Consider the following 23,812-nt stretch of genomic DNA (forward strand, 5'->3'; position numbering starts at 1 on the left):
CCCAGAGTCAGCCACGACTGGACCTAATGGTCAGGGGTCCCTTTACCCTTTTTATGTATGTATGTATGTGTATATATATATGTGTGTGTGTGTGTGTGTGTGTGTATATATATATATATGCTTTCGTAGATTTTCACGGGTACAGGAATGCAGGTTTTGGTGTCCTCGGGTGTCTTCCCGTGTAAAAGTTGGGGTGTCTAGGCGACGTTTCGACGAGGTCTCACTCGTCATCTTCAGGCTGGTGCTTTCGGCTTCTTGTTACTGGAACAGAGCAGGATCTCAGTGTTTGAGTTCCTATAAATACTGTAGAGGGGGTGTGGTGTATAGCCTCCAATGTTCTGGGCAGAGAGGAAGTTCCCAGGCTAGTGTGCCTTTTCTTCTTTTGTTCCTTAATTACTTGAGAGATATCTTGAGCCAATCCATGGTGGCACCTCCGGATGCTGCACCCCCCTGCAATCCCTACACAGATCTGGCTGACACAAGCCACAAAACCACAGCTCGCCCCTATACACGAAGCCAAGCCAGAGCACAACTAAGTACAGTACAGCCATCTTCTCAGGAAAACTCTTCACAAAGTTCAAGAGGTCAAGACACAAAGACTTTAACAACTAATCCACACCTAATGACCCACCTAAGTGGTACTCAGGATATCACTCAAGAAATCACTCAAGATATCTCTCAAGTAATTAAGGAACAAAAGAAGAAAAGGCACACTAGCCTGGGAACTTCCTCTCTGCCCAGAACATTGGAGGCTATACACCACACCCCCTCTACAGTATTTATAGGAACTCAAACACTGAGATCCTGCTCTGTTCCAGTAACAAGAAGCCGAAAGCACCAGCCTGAAGATGACGAGTGAGACCTCGTCGAAACGTCGCCTAGACACCCCAACTTTTACACGGGAAGACACCCGAGGACACCAAAACCTGCATATATATATATATATATATATATATATATATATATATGCACTTGAGACTCAATTCTCTCATGCCACCCAGCATTCCCACTTAAAAGATGCTGACAGGCAGGGCTGGGCAATGTCAGGTTTTTAACATCACAATGTGTCGCCAGCCAAACATTGCAACCTGGTGATATGCAGCAACAAGCTACATTGAAGGCACAAGGTGAAACTGTCGCAACTCTCAATGCAGGAGCTGAGGGGCTTTCCTCCCAGCACCTCGCAGGTCAGGGATGATACAGCTTGTTTGCATTGCTGAGCTGGGGGGTGGGAAGGCTCCCGCCCCCCAGCTGAGTGAGCCCTATGCCTCTCCAGCTTGCATGTGAGGCACAGGGGCTCGCTCAGGTGGGGGAGCAGTGGGAACAGTTGAAAGAAGCCGAGGAAGGAATAAGTTGTATTGGCCCGGCGATACAGCTTGCTCCTCCCTCTGCAGCATGAGGGGCAGAACGCGATGGTGGCTTCATGCGGCAGTATAGCACAGCTGAAACCGCTGCTGCTCCTGAGTCCCTCTGCTACCAGCGGCCCAGTGTTGAAGGTGGCACTGGTAGCAGAGGGACTCAGGAGCTGTGTCGGTTTCACCCATGATATACTGCCAGGTGAAGCCGCCATACACGGTCCTGGGCGATGTTTTGGTACACCGCTCAGGCCTACCGACAGGTTACAAAAAACAACACACACTCTAGCATGGAAGCAACCTGTATTAACTGAGGGATTCTTAAAATCGCTCCTGGAGCTGTGGACAAAATAGGGAGCTATCCCTAAAATAGCCCCATAAAGGCTGGGCGGCATGAAATGTTGACAACCGGCTGGAGAGGAAGATAAACAGATCTAAGAAAGGAAAGAAACGGCATTGTTGCCTCGATAAAGTCATTTCCTGACTTGTTCATTCTGATAAGCTATTTTGCAATGTCCTCAAGATGGAAGGGAGAGCTGGCCACAGGCATCAATGGAGATATCAAAGATTTTAATGTAGCTGGGATTGAACACACATGCTCCCCGCCCCCAAAGCATGCACAATTGAGCATGCAACAGGCCAGCAAGGATTCAGCTGGCTGACTGGTGGAAAACTGGGGCTAGGGGAAGGGGAGTAGCTGGGGTCTTGAACAGCAGTACTCCACACAGCAACATTGTTGTGGCAACAGCCCCACCTTGTTCCCTCTATTTCTGGCACTCAGAGACCTTTGTGGACACAGTGCACCCCCCAGGCGCAAGAGGAATCTGTCAGCATGCTTGGGGAAACACCAAGATTTTTAGAACTTATATTAAGGAAGGAGGAGCCAAAGGAAATGCTGACTGACCTTTGCTGAGCAGCACTGGGGGTGGGAGGTCAAGGGAAATGAGTCTTCTGGCGGAGGGCACAGCTGACTGGCTGGCATCTTGATCAGAAACACTCCACGCTGCAACATTTTGTTGTACAGGCCACTTGTTACCATCCAATGCCTCTCTGAATGGTGTTTTAACATTGGTCCCTTTGATTCAGGAGCTTTCCTCATCCCGTACACAATCATGGCTATCTTTGGAGGGATCCCACTCTTCTACATGGAGCTGGCACTGGGGCAGTATCACCGAAATGGATGCATCTCAATCTGGAGGAAGATCTGTCCCATTTTCAAAGGTAATCCTCAAGGGGAAATCTTTATTCTCAGAAAGACTTGTATGTAGAATTCTGGGTCATAGTTAAAGCTGCAGAGTCCCTGGCGTGTGGAACCAGGGGCTTTCCGGGGGAGGATTCCAGGCATATGTGGAGATCAGACGTCTTAGACATGTAATTCTGCATTGACTCTCAAAATCCACGCATAAAAAGTTCTCTACTTACTATGAGCATAGTTCCCAATAAATGCACACACATGGAAAATGACTGACAATGCCATTTTATATGCTGTTGCCTGTGCACTCGTCCATGTTTTTTATTACAGGTAGGTAGCCGTGTTGGTCTGCCATAGTCAAAACAAAAAAAATTCCTTCCAGTAGCACCTTAAAGACCAACTAAGTCAGTTCTTGGTATGAGCTTTCGTGTGCATGCACACTTCTTCAGATACATGTTTTCATGTTTTTTATGGCATCTGCTGGAGCTCCATGGCTGCATAGGAACCTCTGCACTCAAGAGCAAGTTACTGAAGCTCCATGTGTTGCACGGAAGCCTCTGCACTACCAACAGATCACTTAACAGGAACACCAGAGCACCCGTCTTTCTTATGTTTATGCCAGCATTTTCTATCTATCCAGGAATTGGCTATGCCATCTGCATCATTGGCTTCTACATTGCCTCGTACTATAACACCATCATGGCATGGGCCTTGTACTACCTCATTTCCTCGTTCACGAGTGAGCTGCCCTGGACCAGCTGCAAAAACCCCTGGAACACCAACAACTGCACAAACTACTTCTCCAACAAGAGCACCGCCTGGACTGCCAACTCAACCTCCCCGGCAGAAGAATTTTACACGTAAGTGCATGTAAGTGGAGAGACAGCCATGGCAGAATAAGGTGGAGCAGGGTGGGTGGGGAAGGAGCTTTCGAGGAGGGACGGATGTGTTAAACCCTGTGCTTTCTTTATATGTAGGCACTGGCTCAGGTCTCCTAGTTAGCAACTGCTTTTCATGAGCATCAGTGAGGGTTAGTGGTTCATTCTTTATGCTTGCAACAACCTCTGAAGCTCTCTGCAACATCAGCCGTGGTCATTCCCTAACTGGGTGCCAGAGAACACAAGATCTGCTAGAGCTGTGAGAAACATGTCAAAACACACAAGGTTCCTAAGTGCCCAAAGCATCCATGAACAGAGGAGGGTGCATTCTGGATCTCTGAATGACTCCCTGCTCTGTTCTCACCTCCTTCCAATCCGTCTCTGCTGGTGGCACGGATAATTCTGTCAAAGTTCTGCACTGAGCAAACCGCCACTCCTGATATAGAAAAGCAAAAGAACTGTCCACCCTCACAGAGAAAGCTGCCCACTGTATCTCTGCATGAGTCACTATTCTGAGTGTAGCCCCTCCCAAAAAGAAAGCCTACATAGAATTGTGACTCATGCAGAAACACACAGGCCTGGTTCACATTTAACACAATGTCATTGTTCGTTTATCAAACCATGAATTAAAAACAATTTGTCCTATAGATGATCAAACTATGACTTGTTTCGCCAAAGCTCCTTCTGTTTTCCAGCTACTCTTGCCTCATTAGAATGTGAAGTATCTGGGGTGGGGTAGCCAAAAAAGCCAAGGGTGCTGTTTTCACAAGTAAAACCAAGCCATAGTTAAAATAACTGAAGTTTTAGAAGCCAACAGTAAACCATGGCTTCAAGTCACAGTTTGTTGACTGTAAACAAGCCACAGTTAAGGTACTGGGCAGGGTCTGCACATGTTTAATAAACCATGGTTTAATGTTACATGCGATCCGTGCCATAAAAAGTATGCTTCATAGTATAGTGTATAAAGGAGGCCCTTTTGGGTATAAGAATGAAGTGGCATCTCCCATTTTAATCAACGGGGGAAATGTGTGCCGGAATTGTCAGACGTTAGGACCACCCCGCCAACTGATGCCAGCCGATTCCTCGGAACTGCTGTAATCAGGCCTGGCTCAAGATGTATGTACATTGTTTTGATTGACAAAGAAAGGAAATCCAAACCATTTTTGTTAAAAAACTAACTGAAGTAAATAACTGCCACTTTTTGAAAAGCACTGGCATGAAATTGACACGAGGTAGCCAGCTCTAGGCTGCTCTTCCTTCTCCCCCGATCGTACCCAGGAGCAAATCTTTAAATGAGGAGAAGCCAATGTGATTCCCTCCAGACAATGTTGGGCTCCAATTCCCTTCAGCAGCCAGCATGGCCAATGGTCAGGAGGATGGTGGAAGTTGCTGTCCAACAACATTACAAGGCTACCCTGTCCCTGACCTCCCGTTTGTTTGGCTTGCCTCCAACAGTCACATTGATGGCAAGTTCCCAGTAGCAAACCCCACTCCATCCCACCCTCAGGACTCATGGACTTGAAGCAAACGTCACCCACTTGAAATGATCCCTTTGGAAAGTCTGCATCCCAAACGATCCCCAACACGTCTGTTTCCTTTCCATTTCAGCCGCCACATTCTCCAAGTGCACAGATCCAAGGGGCTGGATGACCTGGGCGGAATCAGCTGGCAGCTCGTCCTGTGTTTGATGCTTATCTTCACTATTGTGTACTTCAGCATCTGGAAAGGAGTCAAAACATCTGGAAAGGTGAAGAGCAAGGCCAACAGCGGGAGGAGCTACACCAGGATTGTATCTGGTGGTCAGGGATGGAGAATCTGAAGACCCAGGGGGAGAGACGCATGTGGCCCACCAGGCTTCTCCATTCCTTAGTGCCTTAGGGGTCTTCACAGACCACACCCCTTCATCAGGCAGCACCCTCACCAGCCCTGCCCTGTCCCCTTCTCAAGTGCATTTAGCTGACTTGAATGTGTTCTTGACATATGAGAATGTATCTAGCTTGTCTGGCTAGAGACTGGGGAGATGGTATGTGCTGGTGTGTTTGTAGAAACTTCTGGCTTTTGCACGGCTGGGATACAGATTACTGTACACAGTAAGTGTCCCATCTGTTTTTACTTGTGGTCTGGCCCAAACATGGCATATGGCCCCTGGAAGGTTGCCCATTAAGGGAACGTGGCCCTCAAGCTGAAAAAGGTTCCCTACTTCTGCCACCAAAAAGAGGGAGAACACTTTCGTGTTCCTGACTGGCTTGAGAAGCAGCTGGAATGATCTGAGAGTATTCTGAAGTTACCCAAGCTGGTGGCCTCCTGTGATCTTGGCTAGCACCCAGTGAGGATGTCGCCATCCTTCCTTCTGGCTGTGTGTTAGGAAGGCCTTTTCCATACAGAAGATTTGTCAGTGTCAGGGGTGCAGACACCACAAGCCTCCCAAATATGAGGCAGTAGGCAAGGCGCCACTAGGCCAGGAAACCCCATCTGTCCCATGGGAGCAGGTCAAGAGGAAGGAAGTTCAGACTCAGGGGAGTCTGTGCCACTTCCTTGGGGTGGGAAGAGACAGGGCTTTGGCACAGGATGGGATAGTTCATGGAGCTGGCAGAAGAGATCCCCGGAACTAGGGATGGGGTGGGGGGGAATTTTATAACATTTGCACATCTCTGAATTTTGCAAGGCAATTCTCCAGTCAACTAAAGTGTATAGAGATGCATATTCTAAGGTAAAGTGTGCATAAAGAATAGTTTAGTTAAACTAGCACACAAAAGCATGTAACATTTGCTTTGCAAAATTGTATATATTTGCTAAAAATGTATACATTAGGATAAATTTGCACTAAAATGCTGGTGTTTTTCTTATTTGCCTGGGTCTTTGGAAAGGGATAGGGACATTCAGGCACTGTCAATATTTTAATCACCGTTTTTAGATATGGTCTTGTTGGATTTGATGTTGCTAGGCACTGTGGGCATGTTTTGAGATGCGGTGGAGAGTGGGCTATCAATTTAATAAATTAATATTGCTGCTAATTCAGAGCGAAGTTTTCATCCTTTGTGCTGGTGGTTTCCCTCAGATGAATCCTGTCTTGATTTCTTCTCCAAACAGGTTGTGTGGGTGACTGCCACATTCCCTTATGTCATACTCTTTGTCCTCTTAATACGGGGCGCTACCTTGCCTGGGGCCTGGAGAGGGGTGGTCTACTACCTGAAGCCCGAATGGGATAAGCTTTTTGCTACTGAGGTAAGCAGGGGGGGAAGGTGGGTGCAACAAATCAGATGAATGGATCGGCTACCTTAAAAGTCCTGTGGCAAATGCAGAGTAATGTACTAGATTTGGGGATGGGGGGTGAACCAGGTGCTCTGTCAGCCTTCTCCCCACCTAAGTAAAAAGCTAGGTAATTACTGGTCAGTTGCCACTTTCTCCTTGAGCAAGGTTCTTGAGTGGGTGGTTGCAGACCAGATCCAGGCACTCTTGTATCCCTGTTAATTCTCAACCTTTCAGCAGCTTTCAATACCATGGTATTTCAACCGTGGTATCCTTCTGGAGCAGCTGTCCAAGTCAGGTGGCGGGCGGCACTACTTCGCAGTGGTTCTGATTCTACTTGGTTGTTTCCAGAGGGCAATGCTTGGGGAGTGCTCTTTGGCCCTGTGTAAGTTCCAAGGTTTACCGAAGTCTGCTCTGCAGCTACATGGAGCAAAGCTGGTAGTATGCTTGCTCCTGCTCTATGGTATAATGTTCCTGTCAACATACAACACATACCCATTATCTGTATTTTCTGGAAACAGCTGGAAAACAGGATAAATGGAACTTGCAGAAGAAGCTTTTCTGCAGACTGTCTGCCGAGTGCATAAGGGATAAGACAGTCTCTCAAGTATCCTGTTCCTGAGCTGTATAGGGACTTACGTTAGTAGCAAATTGACAGCCAGTGCAAATCCCGCAAGCAGGATGTGTTATATGCTGGCAGTAGGTTGCCCCCACAAGCCACCAGGCACTGCATTCTGTATAACAGATGCAAATGTCATTTCCCCCTGAATAGTTATGAAAGACTCAGATGAGGTTGGGGGAGATTTTGGCCCTCTAAGTAATAAATACAGCTACTGTTGAGATTACAGGTTCTAATATTCGCCAGCCAGCGGGCTCCCGGTTGATAGGAGAGAGTTCAATGAAGAGGAAATGAAGACACATCGTTCTCTGATAAAGCCACATCTCCAATAAGGCCCCGTTGCCTCCCCTAAAAGTAATAAAGGGTGTTAGTATTGTATTGGATGTTTCTGAAGCGAAGAGCGAGGCCAGATTGCGATCTCTGTGCTGTTGATATATGGCCACAAAGCTTTCATGTGGTGGCTCCTGGGGCAGGAACGATCTACAAAGTTGGGCAGTGCTCAGCTTTGAGTCTGGAGAATAAAAAGGAACTGGTTTGTTCTGGAGAAAGCAGGAGATAAGAAGGCTAGTCAGGAAACGGATCTTGGGGTGATGGGAGAAGGACAGCTCAGAGATGTCAACCCAGTGTGTGGCAGCTGAGTATAGCAAATTCCATCCTAAGTACTGTACTATCAAGAAAGAACTGAAAATAAGTCTGCCAGTGGTGTAATGCACTTGAATAAATCTATGGGGTGGGTGAACTTGAAATATAGCGTACAGTTGTGGTCATCTCATCTCAAAAAGGATATTGAAAGAACTAGGGAAAAGTCACAGCTCAGTGGTAGAGTATCTGCTTTGAGTGCAGAGGGTCCCATATTCAATCCTCAGCATTTCCAGGTAGGACTGAAAAATGTCTCATGTCGAAAACACTAGAGTACAACTCCATCTGCTATGGACCACTGGTCTGACTCAGTACAAATGTGCAGAAAATAGCCACAAAATTATCATGGATCCAGAGCATTTTCTCTATAAAGGAAGGCTATAGGGTTTTGGATTTTTTTTAACCAGAAAAGAAAAAACAGTAATTAAGGAGAGAATTGATGGAGGTTTGTAATACTATAGTATGATGCAGAGAAATTGGAGAGAGAGGCAACTAGGAGTCACTCAATGAAACTGAGTGGCAGGAGAATCAAGACGGGCCAACCCTCTCCCCCAATGTAACTTCACATACTGCATTATTAAGATATGGAACTCACTGTCACAAGATGCAGTGATGGCCAGTAGCTTAGATGGCCAGCTGTGGGGGAGGGCCTTAGTGGATCTACTGTGGGGAACGCATGGAGTGGCAGGCCACTGTGACTGGTGTTGCCCTGCTAGGTCTTCAACTTCAGCTCCATTGCCTCTGCTACAAAGCAGTCGTCCCTGCCTGTATCTAACTGATAGCTTCCTCGGTTCCAGCAAGAGTCACCATAGTAAACTCTTAACCCTAAACACTTGAAGCACAGGGCTCAAAACACAAACTGGAAGCTGAAAGCGCTCGCTCCTTGCATGGCTTCCCAGAACAACTCTGCTTTTCCCGATGCCGCTTTTAATGAGCTGTGTCTCTTGATTCTTTTCTTTTTAGGTGTGGATTGATGCAGCTGCTCAGATCTTCTTCTCTCTCGGCCCAGGATTTGGGGTCCTCCTAGCCTTTGCAAGCTACAACAAGTTCCATAACAACTGCTACCAGTGAGTTTTCTCAAGGTGGAAGATTACTGGGAAGTGGGGGGGGGGCTCAAATTGCCATTGTGGAAGACTCTAACAAACATACTGATGGTTTACACATAGTTCTAATTATTTACACTCCAAATCAGACCAGCTGGAGGGTACAAGGAGAATTTGTGTATGGGGTATGTGTGTGTGTGTGTTATATCACAAGCGTGCCCTGATTCTCAGAGGGGCATGTGTGTTTCCATTACAGGGATGCTCTAGTCACCAGCACTGTGAACTGCCTGACCAGTTTTGTGTCCGGGTTCGTCATCTTCACCGTGCTCGGGTACATGGCTGAGATGAGGAACCAAGAGGTGGCAGACGTGGCCCGAGACACAGGTAAGTAACCAAGGATGGGGAAATGTGGCCAATCTCAGTTTCTCATTTTTTCAGTGTTATGTTCCATTTGCCCCATTTCTGCAGCAGTTTGCAGTATGGTTGGGTTGTTGTTTTTTAAGCGCACCTGAAAATTTCTCCTAACATAAGTCTGTTTGCAATTTTCTGTAATATGTTTATGTAAGCAATCTCCCCAAACAGATGTATTTTTACAAGTATTTTTTGTATGTTATTTCTACGAAAGCAAGATTTCTTCCTGTAACATATACTTTCGTTGGTGAACGTTTTTTTGTCTGGAGAACTGCACTGCAAAATTTGGAGAAGTGTGAATTCGAAGGATAGCTACTTTTCAGTTTGACATACTGGTTTGGGAACTGCAATGCAGACAAAGAATTCTTCCCAATCCTTTCCTTTTATATTCTCACTCCCTTTCCTGTGATGGTGGGAAGGCTGTAGCCCACTGGGGCGCAGGAAGTCTCAGGTTCAATCTGCAATGGTATCTCCAGGCAGGGCTGGGAAAGATTCCCTGCCTAAAACCTTGCAGAGCCACTACCAGTCAGTGTAGACAATACTGAGCAAGATGAACCAATGGTCTGGCTCAGTATGTTCCTGTATTCTGATGCAAGCTGTCCTGCAGAGAATCTTTTGCATCCTAAGAAACTCTGCACAGCCCCTTTTAAAACAAGAGCACACCAGGCACCACTGTGTCTCGATAGCCAGTTGAGGAAGGGCTGGAACCAGTGAGCAAGGTTCCATCCCTGGCATCTCCAGTCCCCTTCTGAATAAGTAATTTTAGGATAGATAGATAGATAGATAGATAGATAGATAGATAGATAGATAGATTCTTTATTGTCATTACACAAGTGCAACATTGCACAAGTGCAACGAAATTGGATGCCATCCCTTAAAAACAACAAAAGCAAAACAACAACAACAACCAAACAAACCACATTCCAGCCACACCCACACCCACACCCATCAAACTCCCAGGTCACACTATCGAGTTACTGCATTTAAGAAGGCCACAGCTCTTGGATAGAAACTATTTTTCAGTCTATTTGTCCTTGACTTGATGTTTCTGTATCTCCTGCCAGAAGGCAGTAGTACAAACAGACTGTGTCCCGGGTGAGATGCATCCTGCAGGATATTGTTTGCTTTCCTAAGACAACGGGAACCGTACAGTTCTTCCAAAGATGGGAGGGGATGACCAATAATCCTTTGGGCTGTGGTTATGACCTTCTGGAGCACCTTCCTCTTCCTAGCTGTACAGCTGGAGAACCAGGCACAAATACAGTATGTGAGAATGCTCTCTATGGAGCCTCGGTAGAAGGACACCAGCAGTCTCTCACTCAGATTGTTCTTCTTTAAAAGTCTGAGGAAATAAATTCTCTGCTGGGCCTTCTTCACCAGAGCAGTGGTATTTGCGCTCCAAGTCATGCCCTGATCGATAGTCACTCCCAAAAACCTGAATTCCGCCACCCTCTCCACCCGTTCCCCGTTGATATACAAGGGCTGAATGTCCGCCTTTTTTTTCCTGTAATCCACCACCAATTCCTTGGTCTTAGCCGTATTAAGAGCCAGATTGTTCTCTCCACACCAAGCACAAAGCCGCTCCACCTCGTCCCGATAGGCGGACTCATCCCCTCCTGAAATGAGCCCCACCACCGTAGTGTCATCAGCAAACTTGATGATTTTGTTGCTGGAATAAATGGCTGTACAATCATACGTATAGAGAGTATAGAGCAGGATGCAAGTGATGGGGGAGACCCTGAGACCCTGCTAGTCATAGTAGTGGGCTAGGTATCCGGCATAAGGCGGCTAGCTTCCTGAGTTCCCATGAAACATGTTTCAGTGTGCAACTGGGTTCATCATTAGGCAACTGGGTTCAATGGCCTCATTGAATAATTCCTCGAACACTTCTTTGGCTGACTAATTTTGACACACTGTCTAGCCACACATGCAGGATGCTGGCAAACTTGACTTGAAGGCATAAGAAGACACATTCCTAAAACAGCTCAGTATGTTTAGTCAAGAGCTACTTAATTCTCAAATTACAATGTTTGGCTTTGCATGAAAAAATATTCCGGGTTCAATTCCTAGCAACTCCAGGTAGGGCTAAAAGCCTCAGTGTTGCCTAAAATCCTTCCCCAAAGGGAACATCTCCAGTTGTTGCAGGACTCCTGATTCCCATTAGCCCCAGCCAACATGGCCAATGGTCAGGAATGGTGACAGTAATAATTCATCAGCTTCTGGAAGGCAAATCAGAATCACAGAAGAGCTGAAAGGGAGCCTTAGAGTCATCTAGTCCAACCCCCTGCAGTGCAGGAATCACAGCTAAAGAATCCCTGACAGATGGTTATCCAACCTCTGTTTAAAACCCCCAATGAAAGAGAGTCCACCACCTTCAGAGAAGCCCATTCCACTGTCGTTCAGCTCTTACCACTAGAAAGTTATTCTTAATGTTTAGTTGGAATTTGAATCCATTGGTTCAAGGTCCTACCCTCCGGAGCAGCAAGAAACAAGCTTGAAACAGTTATCATATCACCTCTAGGTCTTCTCTTCTCCAAACTAAACAGATCAAACTTCCTCAACCGTTCCTCATAAGGCTTGGTATCCAGACTCTTTGTCATCCTGGTTTCCCTCCTCTGCACGTGTTCCAGCTTGTCCATATCCTGTGTTACTCAAGTCAGGGAAAGCTAGCATAGGTGATACTGAGCTAGATGGACCAGTGGGGTCTGACTTGGCATATCAGTCAGCTTCAAATGAGGCAGGGAACTCTCCTTGGTTGGAAGTCTTTGAGACCAAGCTGGAAAAGCCTCTGTTTGGAATGCGAGGTCAGAGAGACTGGAACACAGGGATTGCCTTGCTGTTTCAGAATAAAGTCTGGAGTGCTATTTCTAGTTTGTTTGGCCTGGCTTCAAATCATGAAGGTTCCATTTAGTGATTATGGGTAGCATCCTCCTTGAAAAATATACAGATCTCTGGTGCCTGCCATTGGCAAGGCATGGGATACTCTCAGATCTATAAACTTTTGCCCTTCAGAGCTCTGCCAACTGGCTGCTTGAAAGGGATGTTTGGGACTGGATGAAGGATTGAAGGCCCTCAAGATGAAACGCAATACAATTCATCAAGCCAGGGGACAAAGCCGCTCCCTTCCATCCTGCTAGAGCCTGATGCCACACTGAGATAGTGCTGCGCAGGATTCCCGGCTCACTTGCTGCAGCAAGCTCCTTACAGGCACCCACAGGGTCAAGAGCATTGCCCAGAGCCAATCAGCTTGGCTCTGGACAATGCTTTTGCTGGCAAAAGTATAGCCCCTGGCCATGATCACACATGCCTTAGTTACATAAAGGTTGGATCACTGTAACATGCTCTAAGTGGGGCTGCCTTTGAAGTGTTTGGAAACTTCTGCTGGTCCAAACTGCGTCAGCTGAGGTCCCAACCAGAGCCAATTTATATTTTATCACATTTTTATTGTTTATTGTATTTTGATAATGTAAGCTGTCCTGGGGAATTGTTTAAGGGTGGGGTATATAGCCATCTAAAATAAACAAAAATAATAAAAATTTGGGGAGGATGCAGCTCTACGGCTGGTGCCAGCTGATTTGGCTCCTGGACAGCATCTGAGCTGCAGTTAGCTTTAAAGTCTGAAATGGGCTAGGCCCTAACCATAATGTGAAGCGCTGTCTCCTTCCACACCAACCTGTCTGACCACTCATGGGTAGTAAACATGGTGCCCTACAGAACAGATGCTGTAGGGCTTCTGGGCTTCCCATTTAGGGCATCTGGTTGGCCACTGTGAGAACAGTGGGGAACCGGCATAGCTCAGCAGTAGCATATTTGCCTTACATGTAGAAGCTCCTGGTTCAACTCCCAATGCTATCTTCACACAGGGCTGGGAAAGGCTCCTTCTCTGAAACCCTGTAGAGATACTGCGCGTGAACTTGGACAATACAGACCTAGATAGACTAAAAGTCTGTCTTGGTATAAGGCAGCCTCCTTTGTTTCTAACAGGATACTGGCCTAGACAAGCCATTGGCCTAATCCAAGAAGGCTCTTCCTATGTAGTACTCCAACTCCCATCCAGAAGACACATTAGATACCCTTGACTGGTGACCTTTGGAGCTAGAGTTGTAGCTGGTGGGAATATAGGAGAGTATGACGTCAGGGCTGTGGAACTCCCTGTCACAGGAGATCAGATTGGCTCCCTTCCTAATGAGTTTGACGTGCCAGATTAAAGCATGGTGGCGAGAAGATACCGTCACAGCTGAACTGGCTCTGAAAGGGGTGGCTGATTATTTATGCTGCTGATTATCAGCTGTTCTGATTTGTTTTTCTCTTATCTGGTATATGGCTTTTGTGTTAACTTATATTGACATTAGCCACTATGTTACAAGCTGGGAAGGGGGGGGGGGATAAACTCTGGAGGAAGCAGAATAAGTCATGGACTGTTATCTCATTGACTGACAGGACCCAGCCTCCTCTTCATCACCTATGCAGAGGCCATTGCAAACATGCCTGCCTCCACCTTCTTTGCCATTATATTCTTCCTGATGTTGATCACCCTGGGACTGGACAGCACAGTGAGTAATGGAGCAGTAGAAGGAAAGGTTCTGTGTGTGTTATTGCAGACTTAGTCCACACTTAGCCAAACCAAATCTGAAGAATGGAAATATTATCTTTTTGGATAACCTCAGTTGGCGTTCGTGCTGGAATGCTGACACTTGACCAGCTAGTAAGAAAACAATGTTTTCCCCACTTCCTCTGGGGTGGAATCTAGAGCCGCTTTCCTGAACTTGGTGTCCTCAGTCAGTGAAGCCATTTTGGACTAAGTCCCATTAGCCCCAACCAACAAGTTGTGTTGCCAGGGTCTTACTTGGAGTTCTAGCTGGGTCTGGTGGGAGTTTCCCCAAACATCTGGAGAGCATCAGGCTAGGGATGACTGGTCAACACCAAGGAACTGCATCCTTCCACTTGAGAGGAGGCAGGCAAAATCAGGTCGTAGCCTCTGGGGTATGGGCAGAATGTGAACTGCCTGGTCTGGCCCTTAGCATCAGGCTGTGGGGTTATTCCATTAGCCTGAAAGCAGGTTCAGTTCACCAAGCACAAACACAGAATTGTTCAGATCCCTTTGCAAGCTCTAAGAGTTCTGGGGAAGAAGGCAGCTGCCTTTCCTTCACTGACTCCTCTGTGTGCTTTTCCCAGTTTGCAGGCCTAGAAGGGGTGATCACTGCCGTCCTGGATGAATTCCCGCACATCTGGAGCAAGCGCCGGGAGCTGTTTGTGCTGGGTTTCATTGTGACCTGCTTCTTGGGTGCCATGCCGACGCTGACCTTTGTGAGTAGCTCACCTTTCCATAGCCAGTCAAGCCATTCGGTAGGGTGAAGAGTGTCTGTGCGTTTGGTGTGCAATTTGGATTCCAGACTTCCCTTTAATGCCACAGAGGATGCTGGAGTGCAGCTCTTGGACTGCAAACAATCGGACGCAATCCAAGATTGGTGCTGTTCTCTACAACCCTGCAAGTGATTTCCTTGTCAGATTTCTACCATGCCTTTCCACAGGTTCTGAATGATCAGATTTCAAATGCTTTTCCATGCAGCCTTGATCAGGGCTGTTTTAAAAACTGAATGTGTTGTTTCAAAACACTGCAAATCAGCAAGAGCTGCGTTAAGTGGCAATAATGTCTGAGACATTTGGGGGTGGGGAGTGTTGAAAAGCCCTCCCAGTGCTACATAACCCAGTTTCCCAAACGGTTTGGGGTGTCTCAAATTGCATGTTGTGGCGCTATGATGTCAACAGATTGGATGAGATGCCAAGTTGAACTAGAGATAGTGAAGACTCTGACAAGGGAGGTGTTACTACCAAGCATAGATGGATCGTTTCATGAGAAACCTGTATCACACACAGTTTTATCAGATATTGCTCCTTGATTTGGAATGCAAAACAGGAGTCTCAGTTCCTGCTGGAGGCACAATTCCCTTCCCCTTTTGGGAAAGTCTGACTCCCAAGGGGGGAAAAAATAGGAACACAAGGGTCTGCCCTCAGCTTTACTGTCAGTCATTGCCCCTTCAACATTCTCACCAGGGAGGAAACAGAAAGGCATCAATCCCCTACTGGATTACCTACTGGATTGCTCACACATTCCACTCAGCCTTTTCTTATCTGCATGGTTGCTGTATTGTGTGAGGCAAAGGAAGGGAAGTTGGAGAAACTGGGTCATTTACACTGTTCAGGATTAGTCAGGTTGCACAGGTACGGAAGAGAGCACCAGATTAAAGTACATTACAGGCTTCTGCTGCCTCTCCAATGAGCTAATGAGCTCTGTACAAGCAAGTTTTGCCTTCTGGGAACTAGAAGCGATCCTGTTGTTTCCCACGATCTTTCTTTCTCTTGCTCTAGGGTGGTGCGTATGTCGTAAAGCTGCTTGAAGAATATGCCACGGGCCCAGCTGTGATAGCCGTGGTGTTCCTGGAATCCATTGCAGTGGCTTGGTTTTACGGTGAGGATAGCTGCATGCCGGTGCACTTGCTGATGAGATTCCTGTGCTCATGCAAATGTGTATTTGAGAGAACATCCATCAGAGTAACACTTAATCACTTTTGAATGAGCGTGAGAACATAAAAAGAGCCAGCTGGATCAGGCCAAAGGCTCTTCTAGTCATGACTCCTGTTTTCACCATGGCCATCCAAATGCCCTCAATGAGGACCTGAGCACAACAGCAAAGCTTTACCCTCCCGTGGTTTCCAGCAACTGTTATTTGCTGCCCACAACCGTGGAGACAGAGCACAGCCATCGTGTCTAGTAGCTATGGTTAGCCTTATAGTGACTGGAGTATAATGCTTTGAATGTAAGGCAGGGTTTAGAAAGGGAAGACACATACATTTCACTGCTTTACTCCTCAAAAGGCAGCCAGTGGGGCATCTGGGCCTTGCTAGATCCATACACCAGGCCCACTGTGGTTGCTGTCAGTATTTTGCAGGAGGGACTCAAGCGCATACCAGCAATTTAGGTTTGTGTAATTCACAGAATCGTGGAATCACAGAACTGATTCTATTCCATTATGGAATTGTAGAGCTGGAAGGAATCCTGAGGGTCCTCTTGTCCAACCCCCAGCAATGCAGGAATCTCAACTAAAGCATCCATGACAGATGGCCATCCTACCTTTCCTTAAAAACCTCCAAGGAAGGAAGGCCCTGAACCTCCTGAGGGAGTCTGTTCCACTGCTGAACAGCTCTTACTGTCAGAAAGTTCTTCCTGATTTTAGCTGGAATCTTCTTTCTTGTAACTTAAAGCCATTGGTCTGAATCCTAGCCTCTGGAGCAGGAAAAAACAAGCTTGCTCCATCTTCCATGTGACAGATACTTGAGGTGCTATATATGCCTTCCTCTCCACAACAGGAGGAGAAATGACATCACGCAGCGCCTCTCTACCTATTGTATTTCTATGGTCTGAGTATTTGCCTATCAGCAATACAGCTCTGGGGACTTAGCCCCTTCTCATGCTAACTAGCAAGAATATGCATTTGTTAGGTTTGGCTGCTAATCTCTCACACTTATGACCATGTACATATGAGTGATGAACCACAGCTTACGTTAGTGTGGATGCACATGAGCTCTGACGTTTCACAGAACTCTTAGGACTAATGGCAGCAGGGTGCTGTGTACCTTGACAGCCTGCATACTACTGCGTGAAAATCTAAGCTGGCGCAATCAAAGCAATCACACTTTACTTTTTTATTCTGCTGAACCTAGTTCATAGGAACACGTGAGTAACATGGGCCTCACCCTATGCTATTTTTGCAGGTGTCAGCCAGTTCTGCAGTGACGTGAAAGAGATGCTTGGATTCAGCCCTGGGTGGTTCTGGAGAATCTCCTGGGTAGCCATCAGCCCAATTTTCCTCCTGGTGAGTCCGTCTGTCCAGCCCAACATGTAATAAGAAGTTTCTCCACAGTGTGTTTGCATCATAAAAGTAAAATATTAAACACACATGGAGACCCCTCTCCTGCACAACAGCCTCTATGAACATAGCCTTACACTGAGTCACACCACTGGGCCATCTAGCTCAGTACTGCCTACACGGACTGGCAGTGGCCTTCCAGGGTTTAAGACAGAGGAAATTCCCAGCCCTACCTGGAAATGCTACTGGGGATTGAACCTGGAACCTTTTGCATGCAAAGCAGATGCTCTACCACAGACTTTATGGCACTTCTCTCTGACCCTACCACTAACTTGGCAAAGTAACTGCCTCTGGCACAGGTTTGCTATATGATATCTGTTCCTTCACTTTTTTGGGCAGAGCCTGCTCAAGACATGTTGCTACTTAAAGCAGCAAATGGCACCTATGCCCCTCCACTGCCCACTTCCAAGTCACGGTGCATGGTACCCAAAGCCAGGCAAGTTATTTTGGCACCTGAAGCATTACTATCTACAAGTGCTTTTCCCTGTCCTTGGCAATAAAAATACCACAGTAAGTGAGATAGCTCGTAGGATAGCTCAGTCGATTGAGCAATAGACTCTTAATCTCAGGGTCATCAGTTTGTGCCCCATATTGCGTAAAAATATTCCCGCACCGGGTTGGACTAGATGACCATTGTGGTCCCTTCTAACTCTACAGCTCAATAATTCTATGATTCAATTTATTGCCTGTTCATAGCTCAAAATTAGCTGCCCAAGGCATCCACCTCCTTCTATCTAATGGTGGGGCTGGCCCTACGGGACCGCCTCTCCTGGTATGCCCCACGGAGTACCTTAAGGTCCATATATAGCAACACCCTAGAGGTCCTGGGCCCTAAGGAAGTCAGATTAGCCTCAACCAGAGACAGGGCCTTCTCAACACTGGCTCCAGCCTGGTGGAATGCTCTGTCTCATGAGACCAGGGCCCTGCAGGATCTGATTTCTTTCCGCAGGGCCTGTAAGACAGAGTTGTTCCACCTGGCCTTTGGCTTAGAATGAGTTTGATTCCCTACCCCTCTTTCTTTTTCCTTTCTCCTCCTATGAAGAGGCTGCATCCTAATGTTTTAATGTTGTATCTTAATCTTTTAAATTGTATTTCAATCAACTTGCTTTTATTATTGGTTGTTAGCCACCCTGAGCCCGGTCTTGGCTGGGGAGGGTGGGGTACAAATTATTATTATTATGTGTAGTAGTTGTGTCCTTTTCCCTATTGTTCTCTGCACTATTGCTCTTTCGGGTCATTACACTAGTTTCAGGAAATTACATTAAAGCACTAATTGTGCAATTGTTTTAAGTAGGTTTTTTTTAAGAGAGAGAACTAATTTCTCTGAACAAATGCATTTTTAAAAATCTAATACAAAGTGGGAATGAGGGTGAGTTGGAGGAGCATAAAAATTAACTCACACCTTCAGGAGACATCTAGATAAACTTCAACAAAAGTAGATGGCATCCTTTGCAAAAAATTAAGATTAAAATTAAAGGGCGTAAGTAGGAGCCCCTGCCCTTGCTTTGGCAGAGCTATTTCTGGCACTATTAAATGAAGGCTTAATCCCATTCCTAAATTAACTCTGCCAGCCTTTTCAGTGAAGTCAGCACTCAGCATCTGGCAAGAAAGGAGAGGTTTAGCGGCCAAAATTGATGGCAAAAAGTGGCTAACAAATCTTGTGTTGTTGTAAGCCACTTCAGATGGGCATTATCCAGAAAAGAGGCCTATAAATATTTCAAAATAAAATAATGCAGGGAGGCCAGCCTGATCTATACCTATTCTCCTAACCCTTGAAAAAACGCTCATTCTCCCCACCTCCCCTCTGCTTCTTTGACATACATCTCTGTTTGCAATATACTTTTTTATACATACAATCCCCAAACATTGCATATAAGCAAACAGAATGCTGGGAACAGTGGGTAAAAATGGTCACATTTGCATGCCTCTTGCTTCTTCCAGTGGGGCTTGTGCCCCTGCAGCCAGATCCAGCAGCCCTAATCAGAATCATAGTAGAATTGGAAGGCCCCCCGAGGGTCATCTAGTTCAACCCCCTACAATGCAGGAATCTCAACATGTAGTCCCCCATCCAATCTGAAACCATACCAGACCCTGCTTAGCTTTACAACTGTGCTAGCAGTTTTATTGCTGAGACCCATGGGTGACTTCTCAATGGAACTCCCAATCTGCTATCTCATGGTAGAGATGCCTCCCTCTGCCAGAGCCCCATTTCCTGTGAGTTAAATGTTTGGCTTTTCTCCAGTTTATCATTTGCAGCTTCATGTCGAGTCCTCCAGAACTCCGCCTCTTCGACTATACTTATCCTTACTGGACTGTGGTGTTGGGCTACTGTATTGGGACCTCGTCCTTCATTTGCATTCCCACCTACATGGTCTATCGGTTGGCAACCACACCAGGGACACTTAAAGAGGTAGGTGACCATAAGAAGAGCCTGACTTCTGGATCGGACCAATGGTGCATCTAGTCCAGTATCCACTCCTCCATAGCTAAGGCTAAGTCCTTGGGGTGAATCCTCTATATCAGAGCTTTCCAAACTTTTCATGTTGGGGACACACTTTTCAGACATATATCAATTCGCGACACAGTACAGTGGTACATCGGGTTACAGACGTTTCAGGTTACAGACTCCGCTAACCCATAAGTAGTACCTCGGGTTAAGAACTTTGCTTCAGCATGAGAACAGAAATCGTGCTCTGGCAGCGCGGCGGCAGCAGGAGGCCCCATTAGCTAAAGTGGTGCTTCAGGTTAAGAACAGTTTCAGGTTAAGTACAGACCTCCGAAACGAATTAAGTACTTAACCCGAGGTACCACTGTAATTCATTTTTACTAGCAAACCCAGGAGGAGCACATGGAACATTTGTGCTACGCACTGCAGCCAGCACACTAATGTGTTGCGACACACAGTTTGGAAAGCTCTGCTCTAGATCCAACTCTATATCTCAGTCTTCACCAACCTGCTGCCCCCCAGATGTTGTTGTTCCTATGAGACCCAGCCAAGATGGCTGGTGGTCAGGGATGATGGGAACTTCAGTCCAACAACAGGTGGAGGGTACCAAGTCAATGAAGGCTGCTCTACCACTTCCTCATTTTTTCTTTTAAAAAACTTATAAGCGATGTAGACCGGGGCACACTGTCCATGCTTGATTATAAACTGAAAGCGGGTGGGGTTTCCTCCAATGGAAACTTATAGGACTGCACTGAGCAATGTGCCCCTGCCTGTGGATTGAGTGGAAGGAGTAACTCTTCTCAGCACAGCCGGCATCGAATAAACATTCATGGCAAGCTCAGTGCTTCGTCTGGGCATTTTCCAACGTCATCTTTTAGTTCTTGCCCTGCCTGGTGGGATATTCTAGCATCTCCTGTTATGACTCTGAACATCTATCATATGGCAAACACAGGAATTGTATCCTATGCAAGTCATACTCAAGAACAGACTGCTTGAAATTAATGGGAATGACTAACCTTGGTCCATTATTTTCAATGTGTCAACTCTGAGAAGAAAACTTAGTTGTGGGTAAAACAGCCAAAACAGCCTAGAAAAAATTTGGTTGATCTTGGATACATGGGCCAATATAGAAAAAGTCTGGCTCACGACTGTTGGCTATTTGCAGTATGGTAGCACTGCAGAGAGCTTGCTGGGGAGACCATGCATTAAAAAGAAAGGGACTCAAAAATAACTTAAGCAAGGTTTTAATTACAAAAAACAAAAACTCCTTATACACTAAATACATTAACAACAAACCAGACCCAACCACCAACCCAACCCCCAGGGTAATGGGAGAGCTAGGTGCTGCTCCTTATATACTACATGCAAATGCTGACACACCTTAATCAATGCAACTCAGCAGCACCTGCTATGTTTCACAGCTGTAAAGCTGGGTCTCGTTATTTTGCTCTGGCCCTTGCTCTGGCCCCTTAAAGACATACACATCGGGTGGAACAATGATGAACCTTTACATTTAAAGAAACCATTCAACAACGACATCAGTCATCTGGAGCCATTTGCTCTGTAAATTCCTGTTCTTGTGCCCTTAGTGGTGGCTGGTGCCCTCTGGGACTGGAAGGCAGGGAGCCAGAGCCAATGGCAGGCAGAGGCAACTAACTCTTATTTTGTCCCTCTCCTCCCTACTGAGTTCTACAAGGGGCAACACTGAGACTGAGGAGGATGAGGAAGCTGTCAGGCAGCTCCATCCCCTGGACTGGTTTTAAGAAGGCTGGCTGAGAACAGACAGAGGTTGGTGGGGCAGTGCCCTATTTCCCCAAGTGGAGCAGCCTCCGCCGGTAACACCCTTTGCTCTTTGGATATGCTCTTGTCTCACCTGAAACCAGTTTCCTGCTATCTCCCTAATATTCTGTTTCTTTTCTCCTTCCTCCACAGCGTATTCTAAAAAGCATTACTCCAGAAACAGCCACAGAAATTCCCTTCGGTGACATCTGTATGAATGCTGCCTAAACAGCTGTTAGAGGGAGGTGTGTGAGGGGAGGGGGCTTCACTAGCTCCTTGACTCTCTTGTTGCTTTGAAGCTCCTTCCCAAAGAACTGAATTTCCACTGAGAAGTGTGTTTGTGACAAGAGGCAGAAGTGTGGTGACAAAAGATTAAGGCCGCCGATTGTCTGAAACTAAAGACTGGCTGCACTCCTTAGCACCAGGCTCTCTTCTGAGTTTCGATTCACTGCACTGGTTTTTTTGTTTTGGAAACATGAGTATCCGTTACTCCATCCATGGTGGGTGGGGCAAGGGGCCATCTGAATGCATGCATGGTTTACTCAAGCCTCTTGTCAGGACAACTGTCGCAATTTAGGATTATATTTAGAACTCATCTGTCTGTGCCGACACACCTGTTATCACTCTCAATGTGATCCTCTGTAATAAAACCTGTTGTATATGCTTCTAGGGACCTCACTGTTTTCAACCTAGCTGAAGAAATATGGGAACTCACCCAGCCCAACCTAATGCATTTTACAAAATTAATATGCAGAAAAAGTTTCATGGTTTGAATGGGGCCTCTGCTCAACACCTGGAAGAGAGACATTACTGAACCCCCCTGTGCAAGTGTTGAGCTTGTATAGAACTGTGGGTCTTCTGCTAGACTTGCTGCAGAAGGAAGGAAGGAAAGTGTATCTACCTGTAAAGATTTTTTTTGGGGGGGACCCCACTATTTATCTCCAAAAAAATAACATATCAGAAGAGAAAGATTTTATCTGATAAGCTATCTATATGCAGGGATTATGTGCTTTAGATAAATGGAAGAGCATTCAGACATGAAACCTACACCGAAGTGGTACAGACCTGCAACAACTGCACCACATGACCCTGCTAATTCTGTACCTGGCCCTAAGAAGGGGCTCAATCTCAGCTGAGGTGGTGAAGCCATCCAGTGCTGGCTGTGGGGTGGTGGTCTGCTCACTGCCACCTGCTGCAAGACATTTCAGAAGACTGTTAAATCGTCACCTTGCCACACTACATTGGGGTTCAAATGTATGCTGGGGTTCACCACCCGCATTGCTCCCCCAGCTGTTCACCCACCCACCACTCCAGGTGCAAGTGTACAGGAGTGCATTTTTGCCACCATACAGGTGTATCTTTTTACCTATAGCGCTATGTGCTTGTTATAGCAGTCTAATGCATTCAGGGAGCAAATATTCCCATAGCCTAGTGTAGCCACGCATAGAGGACTACTTCTTAAGAAGTGTCCCAACTGGGTTTTTTTTGTTTTTAATGGAGTGGGCACAGAGCTGTTCATTATATGCAACCACTCTATAGAAGCTGTGCTCCACTGCAGCTCTGCATCAGGAGACATGGAAGGCGGTGACAAGTGAGGCTCTCACTTTTGAAAGCCTCTTTTATGAGCGCTGAACTCCAAACTTAGAAAGCTGGCGGAGGCACTAAACTTGTATGTTTACTGCTGTTGCAAAAACAACAGGTGTAACTAGCTGGAAGACTGCACTACACTAAACACACACAGTGCTGAGATTACAATTTATTAGGCCTTTTGACAGATGCTGCTGTTCTGAACACACCTACCCACAGAGTCATTAATTGTTCCAAAGAAAACAGTATTAAATCAATTTCTGGTACATGGAAGTAACCCACCAAGTGTTTCTGCTGCACACGCTACATTACAACAAGTGGGACCTGCGCAAGAGGTTGGCTTGGGCGCTTATTTAGGCAACTGTGTGAATTGGGACCATGTTTACCTTTTTGTATGGAGAAATTAAAACTGGAGTTTTATTTTACAAAACTAAAGCATTCCTCTCTTAACTTGTATATAAATGCACCTGTATTAATTTATGCTGCTGCTGCTGCTTCGGTTATATTGAATGTCCCAAGCTGGATTGTATGTCATCAGTATGTGCCTTGCGATGTAAACTGTTACTGTAATAAATTTAATATCATAATAAAATGACAGTTGTATCCCCCCTGTCTGGTGGGAAGCAATTTATTAAAATTAAAATATTTCTGGCAGGAAAACATCTTCATCAAAATGAGTGAGTTGAT

At 46.2% G+C, this 23,812-nt stretch overlaps 1 protein-coding gene across 6 annotated transcripts in view; it reads left to right on the top strand.

The window, feature by feature from the left end:
- SLC6A4 (solute carrier family 6 member 4) overlaps positions 1-23,733 on the top strand; it is a 39,013-nt gene extending 15,280 nt beyond the window's left edge. For all 6 annotated transcript variants that reach the window (XM_081844139.1, XM_081844143.1, XM_081844142.1 and 3 more), the window contains 12 exons: positions 2,442-2,576; positions 3,188-3,407; positions 5,034-5,172; positions 6,516-6,650; positions 8,896-8,999; positions 9,232-9,359; positions 13,827-13,939; positions 14,562-14,693; positions 15,756-15,855; positions 17,159-17,259; positions 19,556-19,723; positions 21,692-23,733. In XM_081844139.1, coding sequence (XP_081700265.1) covers positions 2,442-2,576; positions 3,188-3,407; positions 5,034-5,172; positions 6,516-6,650; positions 8,896-8,999; positions 9,232-9,359; positions 13,827-13,939; positions 14,562-14,693; positions 15,756-15,855; positions 17,159-17,259; positions 19,556-19,723; positions 21,692-21,766 — 1,550 coding nt within the window. In that variant the 3' untranslated portion in view covers positions 21,767-23,733. The remainder of the gene's footprint in view (positions 1-2,441; positions 2,577-3,187; positions 3,408-5,033; positions 5,173-6,515; positions 6,651-8,895; positions 9,000-9,231; positions 9,360-13,826; positions 13,940-14,561; positions 14,694-15,755; positions 15,856-17,158; positions 17,260-19,555; positions 19,724-21,691) is intronic.
- Positions 23,734-23,812: the final 79 nt, after the last annotated feature.

This window comes from Podarcis erhardii (genome assembly GCF_964252035.2).
Source record: "Podarcis erhardii genome assembly, chromosome: 16".
NCBI classification, from domain to species: domain Eukaryota; kingdom Metazoa; phylum Chordata; class Lepidosauria; order Squamata; family Lacertidae; genus Podarcis; species Podarcis erhardii.